The sequence below is a fragment of the Capra hircus genome, chromosome 15, assembly GCF_001704415.2.
Source record: "Capra hircus breed San Clemente chromosome 15, ASM170441v1, whole genome shotgun sequence".
In the NCBI taxonomy this organism is placed as follows: Eukaryota; Metazoa; Chordata; class Mammalia; order Artiodactyla; family Bovidae; genus Capra; species Capra hircus.
Window position 1 is genome coordinate 34,617,963 of NC_030822.1, and position 23,795 is coordinate 34,641,757.

General features: G+C 39.9%; 1 protein-coding gene and 1 pseudogene across 1 annotated transcript; one reads left to right on the forward strand and one right to left on the reverse strand.

Annotated features, from left to right (window-relative positions):
• On the forward strand, nucleotides 5,442–20,860 carry LOC102170446 (tripartite motif-containing protein 34). The gene is made up of 8 exons (XM_005689802.3): nucleotides 5,442–5,549; nucleotides 14,038–14,509; nucleotides 15,124–15,219; nucleotides 16,089–16,319; nucleotides 17,417–17,439; nucleotides 18,908–19,008; nucleotides 19,296–19,322; nucleotides 19,588–20,860. The coding sequence occupies exons 2-8, from the start codon at nucleotides 14,090–14,092 to the stop codon at nucleotides 20,157–20,159; spliced, it is 1,470 nt and encodes a 489-aa protein (XP_005689859.1). The 5' UTR covers nucleotides 5,442–5,549; nucleotides 14,038–14,089; the 3' UTR covers nucleotides 20,160–20,860.
• Nucleotides 20,240–23,512, reverse strand: LOC102176808 (annotated as a pseudogene).

The window sequence follows — 23,795 nt, forward strand, 5'->3', positions numbered from 1 at the left end:
GATTTTGCTCAGCTACACCTATCTGAGTTTCTCCAGCTCTGAAACAAACCTCTTTTACATACAAACTGCTGTGCCTCAGTGTCTCTCATTCTAGCTACATAACATTCTTAGAATCAGTGATTCCTGGATTTTACAGTTATTCCTATTATATCATAATTTATATCCTACTGACATGCATGTCTACAATAAGAAGATGTAAATACAAATATAAATACAAATACAAATATGTTTCATATTTTGTAGAACAACTCTTGAGGAGACTGAGGAGATTGAGAATGATCTGAGAAAAATAGCATACTGTACATAGTTCTATTTTAATACGTCTTTGACTAAAATCTATAATTTTTGTAGAAAATGTTAGAAAAAAGAAAAACATGAAATGAAACTCATGGACTCATAAACTAAACAGCCCTTAAGCAATTTTATCATTAAAATTTTTTTCTATAGTTGTACATCTGTATCTATATACTTATATATCTATGTCTGTCTCCATCTATATCTAAATCTATATCTTAATTTGTGTCTGAATCTATTTTTAACTTTATCTATCCTTGTGCTATAAGGAAATATGATACATGTATAGATGTATAGATTATGGATGATACTATAAACATGGATTATAACATCATTTTTTCTGGCAGAACATTGCTGATACTGGGAACAAAAGTCAACAGAAAGCTTGACTTTTTGCGAAAATAATGTCATTCTACACTCCTCTTGTGAACATATTGGCTTGGCCATGTATGCTTGTAATGACATTTGGGTGAACATCTGGTATGGGTTTTCAATCCTCATGTTAACCGTGGTCTTTGATGTCCTATTAATTTCCAAGGTTTATGAATTTATAAACTCATTACTATCTTTATATAATATTTCATTGCAGGGTTTTACAGTAACTTATTTAACCAAGCATTCCCTTTTTAAATCCTTTTACCTGGTATTATGACTATATATTCACAAATTTAAGTCTCATTCAATTTGTTATTTAAGTACACAGTCCAGGTGTGTTCTAAATAAATTATTTAAAGTATTGTCTTTCAATATAAAATGCAAATACTCAATGTAAGACAGTTGGGAAACAGCAAAAATATTTTTTAAAATTCCTAGTCAGGAGAAAACCAATGATAGCTTTTCTTTATGTTATCCCATCTTACATTCTTTGTTCCATGGATATGTAAGTTCATACATTTTCAATATTATTGGCTATTTAGAGCTTTCCATTTTTAACTGTATGTACAAGATTTCTCTGAACATATCTAAGCTTGCTCTGATCTTTCAATTTTTATTTTAAGAATAAAGTCTCAGAAATGCTATTGTGGATTGGATTTTTAATGAATCCCATAAAATTACTCTCAGAAAAGATTCATAATGTATCTTTCTTCACTAATAATGAGGCTGAGTATTTTCGTTTTTAAGAACAAAAGAACAAAAATGATATTGTACTATAATTTTAATTTATTTTTAATTGCTATTGAGATTAAACCTCTATTGAAGAGTCATATTTCATCTTATGAAGTAATGATAGCTACCATTTGTTGATGACTTGTGTTACAGCTCCATGCTAAGCATTTTTTGGACATTACCTCACATCGTCTTCATTTGGACCCCTTAAAACCATATTACAGATGAGGAAATGGAAGTCTACTAGGGAAATGGCAAAGGCAGGAACAAATCTTTTTCTTGTGTCAAGTTTGTTTTCTTGGCTACTAAATCTCTGAAATGGTTCTGATTGTTTTCTGCTTTTGCCCATTGACGTCTCGAATACTCCAGTTGTCCTTATTGCTCTTTATTATTTTTTACAAATAACATAACACTCTGTGTTTTCACTGTCACATTTTGAGTATTTGCCTGCTTTTAGTTCATTGTTAATATTTTTATAAACTTTTAAATATTAATAGCTATGTATAAGTCTTTTCTCTTGTTTCTTTTTTATTGGTTACTCCCAGAAAATTTTCCTTAAGCTTGAGAGCTTTGAAGCTTTGAGTATTATTCACATCTGTCTACTTTCACCTCCTCATTCTTAAATTTAGGATTATTTAATCAACACTATGAAGTTCATATGAAGATTAAATAGGCTAATATATGTAAAGTGTCTAGAATGGTGTCAGGCATATAGTGTTACATGTATTTGATGTATAATAATAATTATTATATTTTTGTTTGTCTTAAGATATCTTTATTTCACATTCAGCAATTTTTTAATAAAGCTTTTTATTCTGAAATAATTTTAGATTAATTATCATTAATAAATAATTAAATGTAAGTTTTTATTTCTCTAGACTAAATACTTAAGCACAAAATTCTGTGTTGTAGGATAAGTTTGTGTTTATTTTTATAAGAAGACACCAGACTGTTTTCCTGAGTGGCTCCATTTTAATATATTCCCACCAGCAGTGTATGAGTGATTCACGTCTTCCGTTTCCTCATCAACATTTGGTGTCAGCACTATTTTTTGTTTCAGTTAGTTTGTTTTTCATTGTAGTTTTAATTGGCATATTTCTAAATGTTAATGATGTACATTTTTCATGCTCTTATTTGTCATCTGAACACTCCTCTTTAGTGAAATGTCAGTTCATGTGTTTCGCCTGTTGTTTTCTTCTTTTTAATTTTTATTTATTTATTTAGGGCTCTACCAGATCTTAGCTATGGCACATGGGATATTCGATCTCCATTGCAGCATGTAGTATCTTTGGTTGCAGCATGAAAATTCTTAGTTGCAGCATGTGAGATCTAGTTCCCTGGTGATAGATTAAACCTGGGCCCCCTGCCTTGGGAGCATGGAGTCTTAGCCACTGGACCACCAGGGAAGTCCCATTGCCTGTTTTTTAACTGGATTCTTTTTTTTGTTTTTAACTGTTAAGTTTAGGGAGTTTTGTTTTTTTTTTTTAATATAATCTAAATAAAAGTTATTTGTCACATGTACGGTTTGCGGATAGGTTTTCCCAGCCTGTAGCTTGTCTTTTCATCTTAACAGAGACTTTTTCAGAGTAAATGTTTTCAATTTTTAAAACTTCTTAAAGTTTTTTAAGTTGATAAGTCTAATGTATTAAATTTCGCTTTTATGAGTTCGGCTTTTGTTGTCACTTCAAAACTCTTTACCTAGTTCTAGTTTCTAGGGATTTTCTTTCTTACAAAATTTTTCTAAATGTTTTATAAATATTTATTTTATATTTAAGTCAGTGATCAACTTTGCATTAATTTTTGTATAAGGGGTTAAATTTGGGTCAAGATTCATATTTATTTATTTTTTTCCTTTGGATGTCCATTGCTTCTTGGTTAATGTAGCCAAATATTAACCTTTAACATGAAGTACAGTGACTCATCACGGTAGTTTTTTTTCAATTGTTTTAAGTATTTTGTCTTTTTTTTTTTTCTTTCCTTATAAAATTTTGGAATGAATGTATCTATATCTACAAAAATTCTTGCTGAGATTTTGATAGAACTTTATTTCACATATATATATATTCTGTAAAAATGGATACCTGATCTCCCTTATTTTGAGTCTTCAAATTCATGTCTGTTATGCCTCTCCATTTATATGCTTCCTTTTATTTTTTATCAGCACTTCCTAATTTTCAGCATACATATCCTATCCATAGTTTTCTAGCTTTATACCTATGACCTTTTTTCTTTTGCTCCAAGTGTTATTTGTTTTTTGTTTTGTTTTTGTTTTTTTTTTTTTTTTTTTGCAGGAAGGAGGTTTATTTACCGCTGAATACAGGAACCCAATTAAATTTGAGGAGATTCTGAAGCACTGGAGTAGAACCAAAATCCCAGAAGAGACACTGTTTTTGAAGACAATGGTCTGCTTTTCTGGTTGCCTGATGTCCTCTGCCAGCCTACAGAAGTTGTTTTGTGGAGTTTGCTCAGCGTTGAAATGTTCTTTTGAGGAATTTGTGAGGGAGAAAGTGGTCTTCCCATCCTATTCCTCCGCCATCTTTGATTCGATCCCTCCAAGTGTTATTTGGATGTAAAAAACAGCATGTGTCAGCGTGAAACATAGGTCATAACTACTAATCTATTCATCTAACTCTATAACTTGTTGTCTGTTGATTTTATTCTAGTTTTCGTTATCTAAACGAAAAAGGAATAATCAATTTCTTAAAAGTGGTCAAAGGATAGGTCCACTTATAATGGATACAGAAATTTTTGCAAGAAAGTTATTAAAATTGTAACAATTTGGGGGACTCTCTTTCTGAGTTGGATTTGTCCTTCGTCTCTAAGTATGAGTCAGAAGATGGGAAAGGGCAGAAGGGATAATTACACCTTGGAAAGCAATTTCCAAAAGTGGCATTTTTTTCTTATGTAATGTGTTTTCTACGAGTACAGGAGAACCCAGGATTTCCTCAATGAATACAGCACAAAAAATTAGCCTAGGGACTTCTCTTGTGGTGCAGTGGATAAGAATCCGCCTGCCGAAACAGGGGACACAGTTTCGATCCCCGGTCCAGTAAGGTCCCACGTGCTGCGGAGCAACTAAGCCCATATGCCACAGTTATCGAGTCACAGCTGCTGAGTCCGCATGCTGTAACTACTGAAGCCCACGCACCTAGAGCCCGTGCTCTGCAACAGAGCTGCCGCAAAAGCCTGGGCACTAAAATGAAGAGTAGCCCCCACTCACTGCAACTGGAAGAAGCCCCCACCCAACAAAGATCCAGTGTAACCAAGCATAAGTAAATACATAAATTTTTTAAAAGGGATTAAAAAAAAATTAGTCCTTTAATTGTACTTCCTCAATAAAGCAAAATAAATAGATTAATAAATAAAACTTTTCATGGAGACATAATGTGCTAGGATTATCCTGTGCCCAAGAAGGTGGGAGACGTTTGATAGGCGCTTCTCTGCTCAAGGTTATTCCCATCAGGTGTGGTTTCATCTCCCATCTCCTAGGAGACGGTGTAATGCTTTTGTGGAGCAAGTAGAACACTGGACAGGAAGGGCTGATTCAAATTGGTTGACTGGGGGACTTTCCTGGTAGTCCAGTGGTTAAGACTGTGTACTCCCAAAACTGTGGCTCAGGTTCGATCCCTGGTCAGGGGACTAGATCGTACGTACCGCAATGAAGACTGAAGATCCCACAAGCTACAACTAAGATATATCACAGTCAATAAATAAGTATTTTTTAATGGTGGACTGATTGAGGGCCTGTGCACAATTATGAAAGTGGTGGAGACCCTCCACTTCCAGCTGGTCTAGGAGCAGATGGCTAAACAGAGCTTCTCAACCTCAGCAATTTGGACAGGACACACGTGGGAATCATCATGTGCATTATAGAACGGTTGGCTGTATCCCTGGTCTCTGTCCACTAGATGGCAGTAGCATCCCCTACAACCAAATTTGTCACAGAAGCCAAAGCCCCCCCGCCCCCCGCCCCGCCCTGAAAACCCCTGGGTTAAAACATTACTCTCTCCCCAGTGGCCCTAAGGGACCGCTGCCAACTTGGCCCAGAGTTCCTGCACTCTTCCTCTTCCTGCCAGGCCAAGATTTCACTTTCGTTTCTCTGCCAGCTCCTCATAAGAAGCTGCTTCATGCAGACTGAGCCTTGTTTGGTGAGTGAATTCTGACCATGATTGCCCCTGCTTTTCTTCACCACTGAAACCAAGAGTCTTGTCTGGAAGCTGAAGGTGTGTGGGAGGTTTGTGGAGGCACAGAGGGCGGAAGACTCTGGAAGGAAAGTACTAGGCTTAATTGGATGAGTTTAGATTGTGGCTCAGGCTTGCTCCGAAGGTCAAAAAAGCCAACTTGCAGGCGACCTGCTAAGTGCAGACAGATGGCAGCTCTGAGTCTAGAGGAGGAACGGCCTGGAAAGAAGTGAGTGTGGAAGAGGCAGAGGGCCTTGCTTGCTTCCTGGAGGAGCACTTATTTCTCCAGGCTGAGTCCATCCACGTCTCTTTCCTATACCATAGCTTTGATTGTCTACCTTCCTGAGAGGAAATAGAATCCTATCTCTCTGTGTCTCTGTGTGTGTTTATCTGTGTGTGTGTCTCTCTCTCATAATGAGATGAACAGAAAATCTGCTCACCTCCACCTCATTAGAAGAAAACCTGGTGAAGGAGGTCCCTGTTTTCCAACTGTGTGATGCCCCAGCTTCTTGTATGGAGCATCAGACAGAATGGAGCCTTGGGAACATGGCCAGGGGCAATGTGGAAGTTGATCCTTTGGCCCTCCTCCTGGCACCACTGAGGGGCTGTCTGTGGCCCTCCTGACATCCCCTCAGCTTCTGTCCTGCCTGAGGATGGCAGGTTGGATGTTATGACTACTGCCCACCTCTGTGGCTTCCATTTGTCATGTGTCCTGCTGAGGTCCAGTCTCAGGAATCGGCTTGCACTTCCCTGGATAGACCTGCTGCTCTCTCTTCATTAGTCTCTCCTGCCTTGGAGCTCTTCCTCCTTCTTCTTCCACTTAGGCACACTTTTGCAGTGATTGCTCCCTCAATTACTTATTATTTATAATAGGCCACTAATTAATAAGGAGTTGATTATTGCTCAGAAGGAGCCCAAAGACTCAGTGGTCTTACAAAGAAGTTTGCTCTTATCGATTGACACTAAGCATGTCCCATCTTAAGCTCGCATTTCACAGTGACTGATATCTTTTTTTATTGTTATTATCCTACCTTATTTTTTGTATTTTAAAATTTATTTTATTGAAATGTAGTTGATTTACAATGTTGTGTTAATTTCTGCTAGGCAGAAAATGATCCAGTTATACATATATATTATTTTTTATATGCTTTTCCATTAGGTTTATCATAGGATATTGAGTATAGTTCCCTGTGTCATAGAATGGGACCTTAATGTCCATTGATAGAAGAATGGATAAAGAAGCTGTGCTACGTATACACAAGGATTGTATCTTACTGACATTCTGATACATGGCCTCTCTGTTCTGTGTGCCCACTTTTCAGAAGTCATTGTTACTGCCTTTCTGTGAGTCTATGCCTTACTCTTGAATAGGATCCACTTCTCCCCAGATAACAAGTGTCTTCTCAGGGTCAAAAACAAGCTGCAATAAATAGGAAGAAAATAGATTTATTCATTTATTTTTAAGATGTAGTTCATAGGAACTAACGCAGGCTGCTGGCTTTTAAAAGTACAGTGAATATCTATTCAACATACAATAAATGTTAAATACATATAGTAGCTTACATTATAGCTGGGAAGAGATTGTAAACAAACAAAACTAATGTAGTATATAAGAAGATGATTAATATTATGGAGGAACATTTTTTAAATGTTGACTCAGGCTGAGGGATCTGCAAAGACCCAGTAAAGGTCTTGCAATTTTAAGTAGTGCTCTTGAAGCCCCATTGATTTATTTTTTACAAATTTTGGTCACACCCTGTGGCATGTAGGACCTAGGTTCCCCAACCAGGAAAACTTGCATCTCTTGCATTGGAAGGTGGAGTCAACCACTGGACCAATAGGGAAGTCCCAAAGGCCTCATTGTGAAAAGAAAATTGAGCACAATCTTATGAATGTGAGCGACTTAAAGGCCTTCTTTTCTCATTGGCCGTTCCTGACTCAAGAAACAGAGAAGTGTCTGGGATGTTGTCTAGAAGCTCCTAGGGCCAATCTTCCCTGCACTCCACTTTCTAGAGACACTTTCATTTTACTGTCTAATCTGCAGAGGAGCATAGAGTTTACAATATCGTGAATCCAGATATTAGGAGAAAACGCAAGTGTAGGATGCATTCATTTGACACCATGGCAACTGTCTGACTTGGGAGTTCTATCAGGTAGATACTCCTTGTATTCCCTTCTCCATGTCCCTGAAAGATGGCTGCTCTGCTCTTGGGGTCATTCTTGGGTCTTGGTTGGGTCACTTCCCATGTTTGGGGGCTCTGGTTCCTCTGCACCTTTCTCCTTTTGCAGCCATTTATGGTGACATCCACTTTGACATCTGTTCCTTGCAGCCAAACTCTAAACAGGAGGTCCAAGCGCCACAGTAGAATGCATGTTCTACTCTTCCCTCCTCTGTAGACTCTTAGTGTTTCTCAGTATTGAGTGGATTCTCAATAGAATGAAAACATATCATGCCAATGTTGGCTCATACCTTCAGCTGTAAGCTAGGGTGGACAATGTCATATTATGTAAACCCCTGGTCTTGCCAGTTATCAGAGCCTGATCTGACACATAGTCACTGTAGCCAGGGGTTAACAACATACGGTCTTTAGACAATTTTCAGTATCTCTACCATTGGCTAGATTATACCCACCAGCTTTACTTCTCACCAGGTTCACTTCATGGATGATTGGTGAAGTGGACAGATTTCTAGACCTAAATTTATCTCCATGCAGCTTTCATCATGCCCCTCTCCCCGACTCTTTAGAGCAAGGGTAAGTGTATAGTTTATGAATCCCTCAGATCTTTGTTTCAATATCAAACCTTTGCAACTGTATTCGTTTCCTAGGACTGTCACAAAGAAAAATGTATCACAAACTGGGTTGTTCAAGGAACAGAAATTTATTTTCTCACAGTTCAGGAGGCTAGAAGTCCAACATCAAAGTGGTTGTAGAGTTGTTTCTTTTCTGTAGGCTCCAAGGAGGAACCTATTCCATGCTCATCCCCTAGTTTCTGGAGGCTTTCAGCAATCTTAGTCATTTCTTGCCTCGTGGCTACACTAATCCAATCTCTGCCACCATCGCCACATGGCCTTCTTTCCAGTGTGTGTGTGCACTCTCATCTTCTTAAAGGATATTGGTCATTGTGTTTATAGCCCACTTTGTATCAGTATAATCTCATCTAAACTTGATTACATCTGCAAAGACCTTGTTTTCAAATAAGCTCACATTCAAGCAAGTGAATGCATCTGCATAGGAGACAAAAAAATCCATCATAGCAAGTTCCAAGATATTAATATCTACCAAGATATTCCTTTATTTTTATTTTCGTAATCTTTTGCTTCATAGTTCCTTGTACTAAGGAGTCCAGGTTCGGAGAGTCAGCATCGCCATGCTACCACTCTGCGACAGGACCTCTGAGTGACCACTAGCACTAGTTTCAGCTTTGGTTTGCCATTCCCACTCATGTATCTTGGCAGGGCAGAAACCAACCAGGTTCACTTAGCCTAGCAGGGGCATAGGGGAGAGGAGACCCAGAAGTCAGTATGGCCGCCTCTGGTGGGCTCTCGGTGAGGGGCCATATTGTGGTATAGTAGGTACGTCATCTCTCTCTTCAGGTCATTTGCAAGAGAACAAGATCAGGTGGATATGTATAAAACTAACATAGTTTAAGTAAGTTTTGTGCCAACAGACTGATTTCCTTGTAAGAACCAGAAGCATTACCTTGTAAGAACGAGAAGCATAGCTTCCAGGACCCTATAGGTGACCCTATAAGAGTTACAACTTCTGTGAGGAAGCTGAGGTCTCTGTTTACCAAAAATAACAAAAATAAAGAACTAGGAGAAGTCTTCCTAGACATACCAATGTCTTCCTTTTTACAGGAAGAAAAAACTTAAGCCTGATGATAATCCTTCATTCCCATATACACAATCTCTAACTCCCAAGCCTGTCATTTTGTCTCATCTCTCACTCTCTTCTGCTTCTCTCCGTTGTTTCCATCAACTTTTCCTACAAACTTCCATCATTGAACCTCTGCTCTTTGGAAGGACACTTCACATCATGTAGGAAGTGTAAAATTTCTGGTCCCTTCTGGGTTCTTGCAATTCTGAAAGCCTAGCAGCTCTCTGCATACCAGTCAGACTGACCTTTTAAAGCAGGTTGAAGATGCTGTGCCTTTCACTAACAGGACATTAACATATGTGACTCCTTCTCGCTAAAATATTTTTTTCCTCTCATTTCATGTTCCCTGCTCATCATTCAGCTTTCCATTCAAATCTCACTTATTCAGCAGCAATATCTTCGATATTCTCCTATTTGGAAAATTATTTGATTTCTCAAAAATATGCACCTCTAAGTGATAGTATTTATCACACCCACCAGGCCTCTGAAAGAGGACCCTGAAGACACTATGAGTGAAGTGAGTGAAGTCGCTCAGTCGTGTGTGACTCTTTGCCACCCCATGGACTATATAGCCCACCAGTCTCTTCTGCCCATGGAATTTTCCAGGCAAGAATACTGGGGTGGGTCACCATTTCCTTCTCCAGGAGATCTTTCTGACCCAGGGATTGAACCTGAGTCTCCTGTATTGTAGGCAGACGCTTTACCATCTGAGCCACCAGGGAAGTCACCCCAATTCAACTTATTGATTTGAATGATCTTTGTAAGTCACTTGATTCTATTTATGCATCTGAATAAAGGGAGTACTCATTTCACAAAGATTTTTATATGCAGAATAAATAGGTTGAAGTGACTTATAAATTCTAACTGGCTAGACAATTGTTACAAATAACTGTGAAAAGAACAGAGGCAGAAGGCAAAGGAGAAAAGGAAAGATATACCAATTTAAATGCAGAGTTCCAAAGAATAGCAAGGAGAGATAAGAAAGCCTTCCTCAGAGATCAGTGCAAAAGAAATAGAGGAAAACAACAGAATGGGAAAGACTAGAGATCTCTTCAAGAAAATTAGAGATACCAAGGGAACATTTCATGCAAAGGTGGGCTCAATAAAGGAAAGAAATGGTATGGACCTAACAGAAGCAGAAGATACTAAGAAGAGGTGGCAAGAATACACAGAAGAACTGTACAAAAAAGAGCTTCATGACCCAGATAATCACGATTGTATGATCACTCACCTGGAGCCCAGCATCCTGGAATGTGAAGTCAAATGGGCCTAGGAAGCATCACCACTAACAAAGCTAGTGGAGGTGATGGAATTCCAATTGCTCTATTTCGAGTCCTAAAAGATGATGCTGTGAAAATGCTGTACTCAATATGCCAGCAAATTTGGAAAACTCAGCAGTGGCCACAGGACTGGAAAAGGTCAATTTTCATTCCAATCCCAAAGAAAGGCAATGCCAAAGAATGCTCAAGTTCAGTTCAGTTCAGCTGCTCAGTCGTGTCCGACTCTTTGTGACCCCATGAATCGCAGCACGCCAGGCCTCCCTGTCCATCACCATCTTCCAGGGTTCACTTAAATTCACGTCCACTGAGTCAGTGATGCCATGCAGCCATCTCATCCTCTGTCATTCCCTTCTCCTCCTGCCCCCAATCCCTCCCAGCATCAGAGTCTTTTCCAATGAGTCAACTCTTTGCATGAGGTGGCCAAAGGACTGGAGTTTCAGCTTTAGCATCAGTCCTTCCAAAGAACACCCAAGACTGATCTCCTTTAGAATGGACTGGTTGGATCTCCTTGCAGTCCAAGGGACTCTCAAGAGTCTTCTCCAACACCACAGTTCAAAAGCATCAATTCTTCGGCACTCAGCTTTCTTCAAAGTCCAACTCTCACATCCATACATGACCACTGGAAAAACCATAGCCTTGATTAGACGGACCTTTGTTGGCAAAGTAACGTCTCTGCTTTTCAATATGCTATCTAGGTTGGTCATAACTTTTCTTCCAAGGAGTAAGCGTCTTTTAATTTCATGGCTGCAATCACCATCTGCAGTGATTTTGGAGCCCCCCAAAATAAAGTCTGACACTGTTTCTACTGTCTCCCCATCTATTTCCCATGAAGTGATGAGACCAGATGCCAAGGTAAGAGAAACCCAAGTAAGACGGTAGGTGTTGCAAGAAGGCATCAGAGGGCAGACACACTGAAACCATAATCTCAGGAAACTAGTCAATCTAATCACTCTAGGACCACAGCCTTGTCTAACTCAGTGAAACTAAGCCATGCCCTGTGGGGCCATCCAAGAATGCTCAAACAACTGCACTCATCTCACATACTAGCAAAATAATGCTCAAAATTCTCCAAGCTAGGCTTCAACAGTATGTAAACTGTGAACTTCCAGATGTTCCAGTTGGATTTAGAAAAAGCAGAGGAACCAGAGATCAAATTGCCAACATCCATTGGATCATCAAAAAAGCAAGAGAGTTCCAGAAGAACTTCTGCTTTATTGACTATGCCAAAGCCTTTGACTGTGTGGATCACAACAAACTGTGGAAAATTCTTAAAGATATGGGAATACAAGAACACCTGACCTGCCTCTTAAGAAATCTGTAGGCAGGTCAGGAAGCAACAGTTAGAACTGGACATGGAAAAACAGAATGGTTCCAAATAGGGAAAGGAGTACATCAAGGCTGTATATTGTCACCCTGCTTATTTAACTTCTATGCAGAGTACATCATGAGAAACATTGGGCTGGATGAAGCACAAGCTGGAATCAAGATTGCTGGGAGAAATATCAATAACCTCAGATACGCAGATGACACCACCCTTATGACAGAAAGTGAAGAACTAAAAAGCCTCTTGATGAAAGTGAAAGAGGAGAGTGAAAAAGTTGGCTTAAAGCTCAACATTCAAAAAACTGAATTAAGATCATGGCATCTGGTCCCATCACCTCATGGCAAATAGGTGGGGAAACAGGGGAAATGGTGTCAGACTTTATTTGGGGGGGCTCAAAAATCACTGCAGGTGGTGACTGCAGCCATGAAATTAAAAGACTCTTACTCCTTGGAAGATAAGTTATGACCAACCTAGACAGCATATTAAAAAGCAGACACATTACTTTGCCAACAAAGATCCATCTAGTCAAAGCTATGGTTTTTCCAGTAGTCATGTATGGATGTGAGAGTTGGACTATAACGAAAGCTGAGTGCCGAAGAATTGATGCTTTTGAACTGTAATGTTGGAGAAGATTCTTCAGAATCCTTTGGACTGGAAAGAGATTTAACTTGTCCATCCTAAAGGAAATCTGTCCTGAAAATTCACTGGAAGAACTGATGCTGAAGCTGAAACTCCAATACTTTGGCCACCTGATGCAAAGAACTCACTCCTTGGAAAAGACTCTGATGCTGGGAAAGATTGAAGGTGGAAGGAGAAGGGAATGACAGAGGATGAGATGGTTGGATGCCATCACCAACTCAATGGGCATGAGTTTGAGTAGACTCCTGCAGTTGGTGATGGACAGGGAGGCCTGGTTTGCTGCAGTCCCTGGAGTCACAAACAGTCAGATCCAACTGAGCAACTGAACTGAACTGAGATAATTGTTAGTCATAAAATTACCTTCCTCTTATAATGTTTACTCTGTCTGTGGGTGTCTCTGGGGAGTGAGTATAAGTACGTAGAAGAACTCCTTATGGAAAGGTATATTGGGAGAGACAGATAGAAAAATTGATTGATTGACCCATAGATAAATATTCACTGGAAACCTATCTGTGCTCCTAAAGCTCACCTATAGGAGAACAGCTAATTAACGGAAAGAAAAGAGGAAATGCTGAATTTTTTTTTTTTTAAGAAAGGTCTAATTTCCTCTGGGGAAGTGAGAAGATCCTTTATGTATTCATCAAACATTATGCTCCCTGTGCTAGGCATTAGGGATACAGCAGTGAATAAAAACAGTGCCTAATTTACACAGGAGCCTGGTGGGCTGCAATCCGTGGGCTCATGAAGAGTGAGACGCAACTGAGCGACTTCACTTTCAGTTTTCACTTTCATGCATTGGAGAAGGCAATGGCAACTCACTCCAGTATTCTTGTCTGGAGAATCCCAGGGACAGGGGAGCCTGGTGGGCTGCCATCTATGAGGTCACACAGAGTCGGACACGACTGAAGCGACTTAGCAGCAATCTACACAGATTGCATTTTCAGAGTAAGATACTTCAAGAAAGGTATCAATATATTATACGGTGATAATAAGGAAAGATGGTAAGTGCACACAAAGTGATGTATTGATGCTTGTGCTGTAGATGAGTTAATCACATAAGGCCCTTCAAAGGAGAGACCATGTAAGGAGGGAGCCATATGAAGCATAACAGGAAGTCATGCAAATATCAAGGGAAAGATCATTGTAGGGTGAAAGAAAAGCAAACTGCAAAAGCCCTGAGGCATTAGTGGCTTTCCCAGGCCATTAAATTCCATTTGTTCTTTCTTGTTCTTCAGTATTTAAGTCTTAATCAGTTTTTAATGTCTGCATGATTGAAATCTTTTTTATCTATGCCAGTCTTACATATCTCTTTTCAATCTGCCCATCCATCCCAGAATCCTTAAGCAAGAAGAGCTCCAGATAGGAGGAAGCCAGGGAGCAGCTGCTATGGCTTTAAATACTGCGGTGAACCTACAGAAAGAGGTATCCTGTCCCATCTGCCAGGAGCTTTTAACAGAACCCCTAAGTCTAGGCTGTGGTCACAGCTTCTGCCAGACTTGCATCACTGACAGCAAGGAGACAGACATCAGCCTAGGAGGAGACAGCAGCTGTCCTGTGTGTGGTGCGCGGTACTCACTTGGAAACCTGTGGCCTAATCTGCATCTGGCCAACATAGTGGAGAGACTCAGAACAGTCAAGCTGAGCGCAGAGGAGGGACAGAAGACAGGTCTCTGTGTGCACCATGAAGAGAAACTCCTGCTCTTCTGTAAGGAAGACAGAAAAGTCATTTGTCGTCTTTGTGAACGATCTCAGGAGCACCATGGTCACCACACCCTCCTCATGGAAGAGGCCGTCCAGGAAAGTCAGGTAGGGCCCAGGACGGAAATTAGTACTTGGTGGAAACTCTCGCCTTTTCAACTGCTCTGTTTGGCACCGTAGTAGTGAGCTCTGTAATCTCCGATGTATGTCTCTCACAGTATGCTCAACTTCCAATGTCTGAAGGACATTCCTGTGTTTTTCTTTAGTTACATAAAGGAGAAGCCAAAAGTATAGACTCTTGGCTGAAAGTGAGAGGTTTTCTTCTTTTGTCTCTTTTGTTGTGTTGATTGGCAATTCCTTCACCAGATTAGCTCTAGTTGCTGAGATTAGCTCTCAGCAGAATGGGTGCTGTTGAAGACTGTGGATTGAACATATAAAAAATGTCAATAAGAAACAAGGACATTCCTTGCCGAAGCAGAATCGATAATTACTGTAAAAAAAAGAATTGGCAAGGATAGTGACTTTCACCGCTTAGGAATAAACAATGCATTTACCTTCTCAGAATTTTTTCTATCCTGTGTCATCGATTTTAATGATCAGATTCAAACTGATTTCCATAAACTGGTCTCTTCTGAGATCAGCATGATTTCTTCCCTGTTTATTCTCTGTCCAGGTGCTGAAAAAGCCCAAAGTTTGATGCTGGTGTGGTTCCTCCCTTATAGGAGATGCTCCAGGCGGCTCTGACGAGGCTGAGGAAGGAGCAGCAGAAGGCTGAGAAGTTGGAAGCTGACATCAGAGAAGGGAGAACTTCCTGGAAGGTGGGCGGAGACTCTTCTTAATGGATTTCTGAGTCAGGGGTCAGCACAACCGTCTGTCATTCTGTCCTAATCATGAGGAAGCCCCTTCCTCTTGTTGCCTGGCATTAAATGAGTCCAGGTGCTATTTTATTTGTTCTCTCCTTGGTCCTTTCTCTGTGAGAAGTAGGGGCTAGAGAGTGGATATGTTTCAAACATACACAGAGTTTCGGAATTCAGCATGAAGACTGACTTTATGGTGAGTCTGTGTTATGCTCAGTTGCCTCAGTCATGTCTGACTCTTTGTGACTCTATGGACTATGGCCTGCCAGGCTCCTCAGTCCATAAGATTCTCCAGGCAAGAATACTGGAATGGGTTGCCATATTCTTCACAGGGGATTTTCTTATCTCAGGGACTGAACCCAAGTCTCCTGAGTCTCCTGCATTGCACACATGTTCTTGAGCCACCAGGGAAGCCTTCTATGGTGAAGAAGGCTGGAGAATTCTGTCTTCCACTCCTCCTGCAAGTCTCTGACACCTTCAGTGGAAGACAATGGCAAAAGACTGAGCTTTTTCTCAAGGTTCGAACTTAGGGACTGCAGTAATGCAGGGAGGCATGAGTGTCTAGGACAGCTATCCAGAACTCAGACCTCACTCAGATTTTACATTTTGGCCCAGGGTTGGCAGATAAGATTGTTTGAAACCTTTTTGATTTGTACTGAGGGAAAATAATTGAAAAAAAAATCTGAGCTTTCCCCAAAATTGCTTGCCTACTTTAACTTCCTTCCTGGTAAGAAGCCCCTGAAAAATATTTTCCTGGCTCTTAATCCCTTACACAAGTAGGCTCCCCAGCTGACAGATTCATTCCCTCTCCTCCTTGTCTAACCTTACAGTATCAGATTCAGACTGAGAGACAAAGGATACAAACAGAGTTTAATCAGCTTAGAAGCATCCTAGACAGTGAGGAGCGAAGAGAACTGCAGAGATTGGAGGAAGAGGAGAAGAAGACCCTGGATAGCTTGGCTGTGGCGGAGGCTGAGCTGGTGCAGCAGGGCGAGCTGCTGAAGGAGCTCATCTCAGACCTGGAGCGCCGCAGTGAATGGTCAACTGTGGAGCTGCTGCAGGTGAGGGGGGCCATCCCACCTGCAGTTCTGAACCCGTGTCAGTTACCTTCTCATCTGTGTCCTTGGGTTCTAATCCTGTTGTTGTCACTAAGAGGCTCCTTTGAAATATATATCAAGCTTATTTTCACTCATACTGATGGCTTTTCTAATGTTGAAGCAACCTGGAATTTCTGGGATAAATTCAAGTTGACTGTGATGTATAATGGGGCTTCCCAGGTGGCGCTAGTGGTAAAGAACCTGCCTGGCAATGCAGGAGACATAATAGGTCTGGGTTTGATCTCGGGAATGGCAACCTACTCTAGTATTCTTGCCTGGAGAATCCCATGGACAGAGGAGCCTGGGAGGCTACAGTCCATAGAGTCGGAAAGAGTCAGACACAACTGAATCGACTCAGCATGCATGGACGCATGATGTATAATCTTTTATATTTTGCTGGATTAAATTTTCTAGTGTTTCACTGAAAAAGTTTCATGTCTATATTCATAAGGGATATTAGCCTGTAGTTTACTTTTCTTGTAATGTCTTTGTCTCATTTTAGTATCAGAATAGTATTGGCCTCATGGAATGAGTTGGGAAGTGTTTCCTCCTCCTCTGTTTTTTGGAAGAATTTGTGAAGTATTTGTATTATTTTGCCTTTAAAACTATCAGAAATTCACCAGTGAAGCCATCTAGAACTGGACTTTCCTTTGGAGGAGGTTTTTGCTTTTCAGTCCAATCTCTACATGTTTAGGTCTATTCAGTTTTTCTATTTCTCTGTGAATCAGTGTGGATAGTTTCTGTGTTTGAAGGAATTTGTCCATTTAATTTATATTATCTAGTTTGTTGGTATACAATTTTTCATAGCCTTTATATTCTTTTAATTTCTGTTAATTCAATAGTACTGTCTCTTCTTTAATTCTTATTTTAGTAATTTGCCTCCTATGTATTTTTTTCTTGAGATATTTAGCTAAAGGGTTATCTATTTTATTGATTTTTTTCAAATAATTTCAAATAACTTTGACTGCTCTGTTTTTCTCTATAGTTTTCCTATTCTTTGCTTCCTTAATCCTGCTGTTTTATTTATTCTCCTTGACTTGTGTTTTCTCTCTTCCTCCTAGGACATGAGTGGAATCATGAAATGGTGCGTATGGGTGAGCAGGAGTCATGCTCATGTGGTATGAAGAAAGGTTTGTAGCCATGAGAGTTATCTGGTCAATCAGAATGAAAAATCTCCCCAAACAATGAAGTTTTGATGTAGTATTATTTTAAATTGTAGTCACAGATGAGGATTTTAGTGTTCTCTATCTTTTGAGAATGAGCCGGATTCTATGTTAATGAATTCAGTAGTTGGAATTCACGGTTAGGGTCTATAAGGGTAAAGAGGATAAAGGATTTTACTGTTAGACTCTTGTGACTTCACTCATTTAATTCACCCTCCGTCCTTCTTTGGTTTCTTTATTTCACTGGTGCTTGTGTTAGCACATGGGCCTTGTCAAGCCCTAAAATAGTTATGCGGGTCAGCTTTAAAGAGGAAAAAAAAAAATTAAAGCTTTGTTTTGTTTTAAATTTTGCCTACCTAGAAGTAGAGTGGGACTACGTCATTCCACAAGGTTCTCTTTAGATTTCTAAAAGCAGACCTGAGCCTTGAGGTTATTGGTTTTGACTCTGGTGGCAATAATTAATCTTTTCCAAGTCACACATTTTAGAAACTTATATGGGAAAGTGTAGTCTTTGTGTCTAAAGTTTGCTGATCCACCTAGCAGCACCAAATTCTTTACAAACACATGAAGTTCTAACCATTTTCTTTTCAGTAGTCATAACTTCTCCTTTGCCAGAAGTTTTTAACTTTTTCCCAGAACTCCTAAAAATTTCCAATATTGTTTGTGGGCCACACCCCTGGAAGTAAAGCTTTGAACCAGGGCACAGGCTTATTGGCTCTCCAAAAATAGACCCATACCACAGTCAGAATCTGTAGCCTCCCTATTGATCTGCCTGGGAACGTCCATCTGGGAGACCCATCGTGTGTGATGACTTTTCCATATTAGTACCATTTTAGAGGTAGCAAAGGGTTTCCCTGGTGATTCAAACAGTAAAAGAATCCATCTGCAATGCAGGAGACCTGGGTTGGGAATACTCTGCAGGAAAGCATGGAGGCATATTCCCTCCAGTATTCTTGCTTAGAGAATCCCCATGGACAGAAGAGCCTGATGGGCTATAGTCCATGGGGTCACAAAGATTCGGACATGACTGAGCAGCTAAGCACAGCACAGCACAGCAGAACACAGAGGTAGCAAAAGCCTTTCCTATACAGTATTTCACCTAGTTTCTTATTCATTCCATGAAGTATCGAAAGAAGGGTTAATATATTCCATTTCTAGAAGGAGACAGCTTTTTGTTTAATTTTTTTAAGTGAAGGTCTTCTTCCTAAGTGGGCAGGTAGACACGAGCACATTTCTTTTGTCTGTGGTGTCAGAGCCATCGCTTCTCCCCTCCTCGGGTTTCTCAGGGAAGAAGGTTTAAGTGCGTCAGTGCATGGAAGGAGAGGAAGGCAGTGGTATTAAAAGGATGGTGTGTACGAGATGTAGGGTCAACATTTTTATCATCTCTAGGAGTGAGATCTGGACACTGAAGAAGCCAAAAACGATTTCCAAGAAACTGAAGAATGTATTCCGTGTTCCAGATCTGCGTGGAATGCTGCATATGTTTAAAGGTGTGGAAGCCAGGGCAGGAGTGTGGATATGGGATTCTTGTGGTGCCAGGGACTAAATTTGGGCACAAGTTGGGGTAGAAAGAAGGAGGGTATTCAGAGAAGGGGTATTGCTGAAGAGGATGTGATTATATAAAAGGGAGAATGGCTAGGTTTCTGGTTCATCCTCTCATTCACCACTTCATAGCTTCACAGTGGTCCTACCCCCTGCCCTCACCCTAGAAAAGAAGTAGGTATCAGTGCTTAGTCACTTGCATCAATCAACATCACTGAATCTTTTATCATTTCAGAGCTAACACGCGTCCAGTGCCACTGGGGTAAGAAGATTTATTGGGTCTTCAAATTACTGTGTTCTGACCCCATTTCAGAAGTCTGCAGTTTCAATTAGATTTGATCATAGCCCCACGTGTTCACCTCCTGATACATACATATAATATGTCACTCTAATGTTTGAACCCTTTTCCCCAGTCCATCAGCACAAGTTCTTCACAGTCAATTCCCAAGTTCCCTCTTCATAATGTCACTGGATAAGCTTACCCTGTATTTGTTATATGTTTTTATTTTTATTTTTTTCCTCTGCAGTGGACATCACATTGAATCCATTCAACCTAAATTTGAATCTTGTCCTTTCAGAAGATCAGAGACAAGTGCTATCTGTGCCAATATGGCCTGTTAAGTATTATAATTATGGTATCTTGGGCTCCCAATATTTCTCCTCAGGGAAACACTACTGGGAAATAGACGTATCCAAGAAGACTGCCTGGATCCTAGGGGTATACTGTAGAATACGTTCCTGTAATATAAAGTGTGCTGTTCAACGAAGCAAGAGTTCTGAAAATGCTTACTCCATATACAGACCTCAATTTGGCTACTGGGTTATAGGGTTAAAGGATAAATTTAGGTATGAAGCCTTTGAGGACTCTTCCACCACTCATCCTGACTCAAGAGTCTTGACTCTTTCCATGACTGTTCCTCCCCGTCATGTTGGTGTTTTTCTAGACTATGAAGCAGGCACTGTCTCATTTTTCAATGTTACAAACCATGGGTCACTCATCTATAGGTTCTCTAAGTGCAACTTTTCTCGGAATGCCTATCCATATTTCAATCCTTGGGACTGCCCAGCTCCCATGACACTGTGCCCTCCAAGTTCCTGAAACTTCCGTTCCCTCTCCCACTTCTTATAGTGACCCTGGCCATGGATTTCACCTTCTATACGTGAGCCCATCTGTGCCATTCACACCATCTCTTCCTTCCGGTCTCCCATCTCTACTTTAGAACTCGTGCTCATCTTTGGGATGCAGAGTGCATCTGCTTTAAGTTAGCAGACATGCTAATTCACCTGTTGACTCTCTTGTATTCTCAAAGAGAGACCTCTAATCCCTTCTGAAGACAACACAGTAATGGTATAACGTCTTTGCCCTCATAATCCTCCATATATTTCTTTTTTGATCACCAACCTAAGAAACATGGCAAAGCCTGTCTGCCACCCTCTATGATATCCAGGACAATCTACAATCACTCCCCACCTACTACCATCAACTAAGTATTTGAGCGAATGTCTGTTGCCCAGGACATACTCAGTTTATCAAAGGGTCATGGAAAGGAAAACACAAGCAATATCTGTACACAGAATAACAATTTTATGTTCAGAGTGTTGGAGTTCTAATCCTGTCTTGACTTGTACAAAGTGTGTAATGATGAAAAAATTCTGACCTTCTTTTTTCTTAAATACAAACTAGGGTTTAAAGCTGTGCCTAACTCTTAAGATCATTGTGTAAAACTAAATGTCAGTGTAAAACAACTATTTAAGTGTCCTGCACAATTTAATAAAGATTTGCTCTGTGATTACTGAAAAATATAAGCTGTGTCAATGTCCTGTGTACATATTTGTGCCCTTCAGATGAACAATAATCGACCTATCCAGGCTCATTTTTCAAGTTGCCAGACTTGGCTGGCAAGACCACTCCAGTTCCTATCTTGGTTTACAGAACTTTTATATACTGAGGCTGTTCTATTTGGGACCATTTTTAAGGTGCTTTACTGGAAATGGGTCACAAAAGGTATAAAAGTATGAGTTTCTGAAATCTGTCTAGCAGAGGAAGCCATGTCTAGGGACAGCTGTTCTTATTAAGGATAGAGTTTTGGTTTTCAGGCCTTTCGCTTATGGTAAAACACTTGAGTATATCACAGAATAGGGCTTCTTAATGGGCACAGTGATAAAGAATCCACCTTTTTGATCCACTTAAAATAGAACGCCTGTTCAGTTGGGTGGGGAAGATTCCCTGGAGGAGGAAATGGCAATTCAATCCAGTATTCTTGCTTGAAAATTTACATGAAGCCTGGTGGGCTACAGTCCATGGGGTCAAAAAGAGTTTGACAAGACTGAACACACACACACACATTCTCTAGTATATGCCATACCATGCACTTTTCTGTTCTGTTCTTTTTCTTTGTAACTAGTTTCAAATTTATGATGAGAAATTGACCTAGGATAGCAAAGAAGCAAGCTTTGCTTTGAGAAGTATACGTTATAAGTTAGAGTAGACTACTATACAGAGTCTACCCCAAATTATAGAAAAGTAGTAACTTGTCCCAGTGGAATGATACAGCATGTAATCTGGAAATGGTCTATATATACACACTCATACACACATGCACACATGTACACATACATATAATTACGTGTATAAATATACGTATGTACATAGAGCATCTTTATACCAGTAAATCTTCAAACATACCACATAAAGAACAAATTCCTATCAGGTCATTAAAGGAATACATAACCTTATGAGATACACCCAACATTTCATGGCTGACAGTGCAGAAGATAGGATGATTAGGCCTAGGACTGTGTTTCTCCAGCACAAGTGCTCTATCAATAGAATACTCCCCAAGAAAAGGTAGGAGCCAGATTCCCTAGGATGTGGCATAGAAGGGAGAGCCATTAATGAACCAAGAGCAGGTCACAGTAATGGCTAAAATTAAGTTGAGCTATTTCATAGCAGGGTGCTTCTACAGGTCACATGTTATAGTGGGGGAAAACTGTGGACAGTTAAGAGCTTGGGCTTTGAAATAACATAGAATTTTGTTATCATACTTATTAGCCCTTATTAAAATTAACTTGATTCAGTTTTTCATAAGAAATAAAAGTACTAAGACTTACCTTATAGGCCTATTGTGGGAATTAAATAATAGAATATTTGTAATAACTTTATCTCCTAGCAGTAAGCACTGATCCAGATTGTTATCAGTTAATTTTCTTTTTGACTAGAAATGCATGTTAAGAATGAATAGGAATCTACTTTTTTTTTTTTCATTTTAAACAAGTTTATTTAAACAACAAGATGCTTGACTTGAAGGGAAAACTGTCTAGGATTCATTTCTTTTAGAGTAATTTATCCCTACTTAATGACAGATTGCTCTACATGTAACACCTATGTACAAAAAATTATAAAATTGTCCTTGGTTTTACAGTGATAAACGAACAACATTAAAATTCTCCAATCAAACAAGGCATGCAAGAATTTTTATGTTGTTCTTTTTGTTTGTTTGTTTGTTAAACAGTGAGAGCAAAATAACTTACTGGAGTATAAAGATAAGAGCTGATGAGCAGGCCACTAATGGAGAAAAGTGGGTATTTTCACAGAATCAGTATTTTTCCCCAAGCCATCTCCGTTTGATGTTGAGCAAAACATACCACTGGCCATTTAGTTAAAAAAATGCAACATGCTTGTGCACATACATCAGTTACTTCAAGTACAAGAAAGGAATGGGTACAGGGGAAATGAAAGAATAGAGAATCTATACTGTAGTAGTCAGGATGTGGTGGAACAAAATTGTGGTTTTCTAACAGAATGTCTTCTTGGTCTGGAGGCAAAGAATTCTGGTGTAAAGTAGCAGGTTCTGCTTTTAGTAGACACTTCCTTCCTGCTGCCGCTTCTACTATGTCACTTCAGTCGTGTCGACTCTGTGTGACCCCATAGACGGCAGCCCACCAGGCTCCTCTGTCCCTGGGATTCTCTGGGCAAGAACACTGGAGTGGGTCGCCATTTCCTTCTCCAATGCATGCATGCATGCTAAGTCACTTCAGTCGTGTCTGACTCTGTGCGACCCCATAGACAGCAGCCCACCAGGCTCCTCTGTCCCTGGGATTCTCTGGGCAAGAACGCTGGAGTGGGTTGCCATTTCCTTCTCCAACTTCCTGCTGCTGGAATATGTCATTGTATCTTTATCTTCCATCTTTGACTGTGCAGGTGTGTCTGTTTCATTGATTGGCTGCCCATCAACTTGGAATCTGATCTGCCCCATTAATAAATCTTGTCATTCACAATAGGCATTTATTAGCTTCCTACATGGTGTATGCCTCTTAATCTTAAACTACACTACAGAACCATCCTGCTCCACCACCTTCAAATTAATTTGATTGCTGTTCTCAGTCTTGACATCTTCCTTGGGCTTTTTGTCCACCATGTTGAGGACTGGAGTCTCCTCAGCTTCTGCTTCACAAAAGGACCCAGTGAGCACACAAGCAGCACCAAAAGTGGAAGAAGAAAGGGTAATCTACTTTATTTTTTTTTTTTAATTTTATTTATTTTTTTATTTTTTAAATTTTAAAATCTTTAATTCTTACATGCGTTCCCCTTCATGTTTAGGGTAATCCACTTTAAACATTAGTAACTTTGCTTTGCTTTGATAAGGAAAAACTTGATTAGGGACTTTCTTGGTAGTCCAGTGGTTAAGAATCCATCTTCCAATGCAGGGTACAAAGGTTCAATGCCTGGTCAGGG

What these genes read in the sequence shown, in the direction of transcription:
- LOC102170446 (XM_005689802.3), top strand. Translation starts at nt 14,090, where the DNA reads ATGGCTTTAAATACTGCGGTGAACCTACAGAAAGAGGTATCCTGTCCC. An exon ending in AGGCCGTCCAGGAAAGTCAG is followed by an intron (nt 14,510 to 15,123) that starts GTAGGGCCCAGG and finishes CCTCCCTTATAG; the next exon opens with GAGATGCTCCAGGCGGCTCT. An exon ending in CAACTGTGGAGCTGCTGCAG is followed by an intron (nt 16,320 to 17,416) that starts GTGAGGGGGGCC and finishes TCTTCCTCCTAG; the next exon opens with GACATGAGTGGAATCATGAA.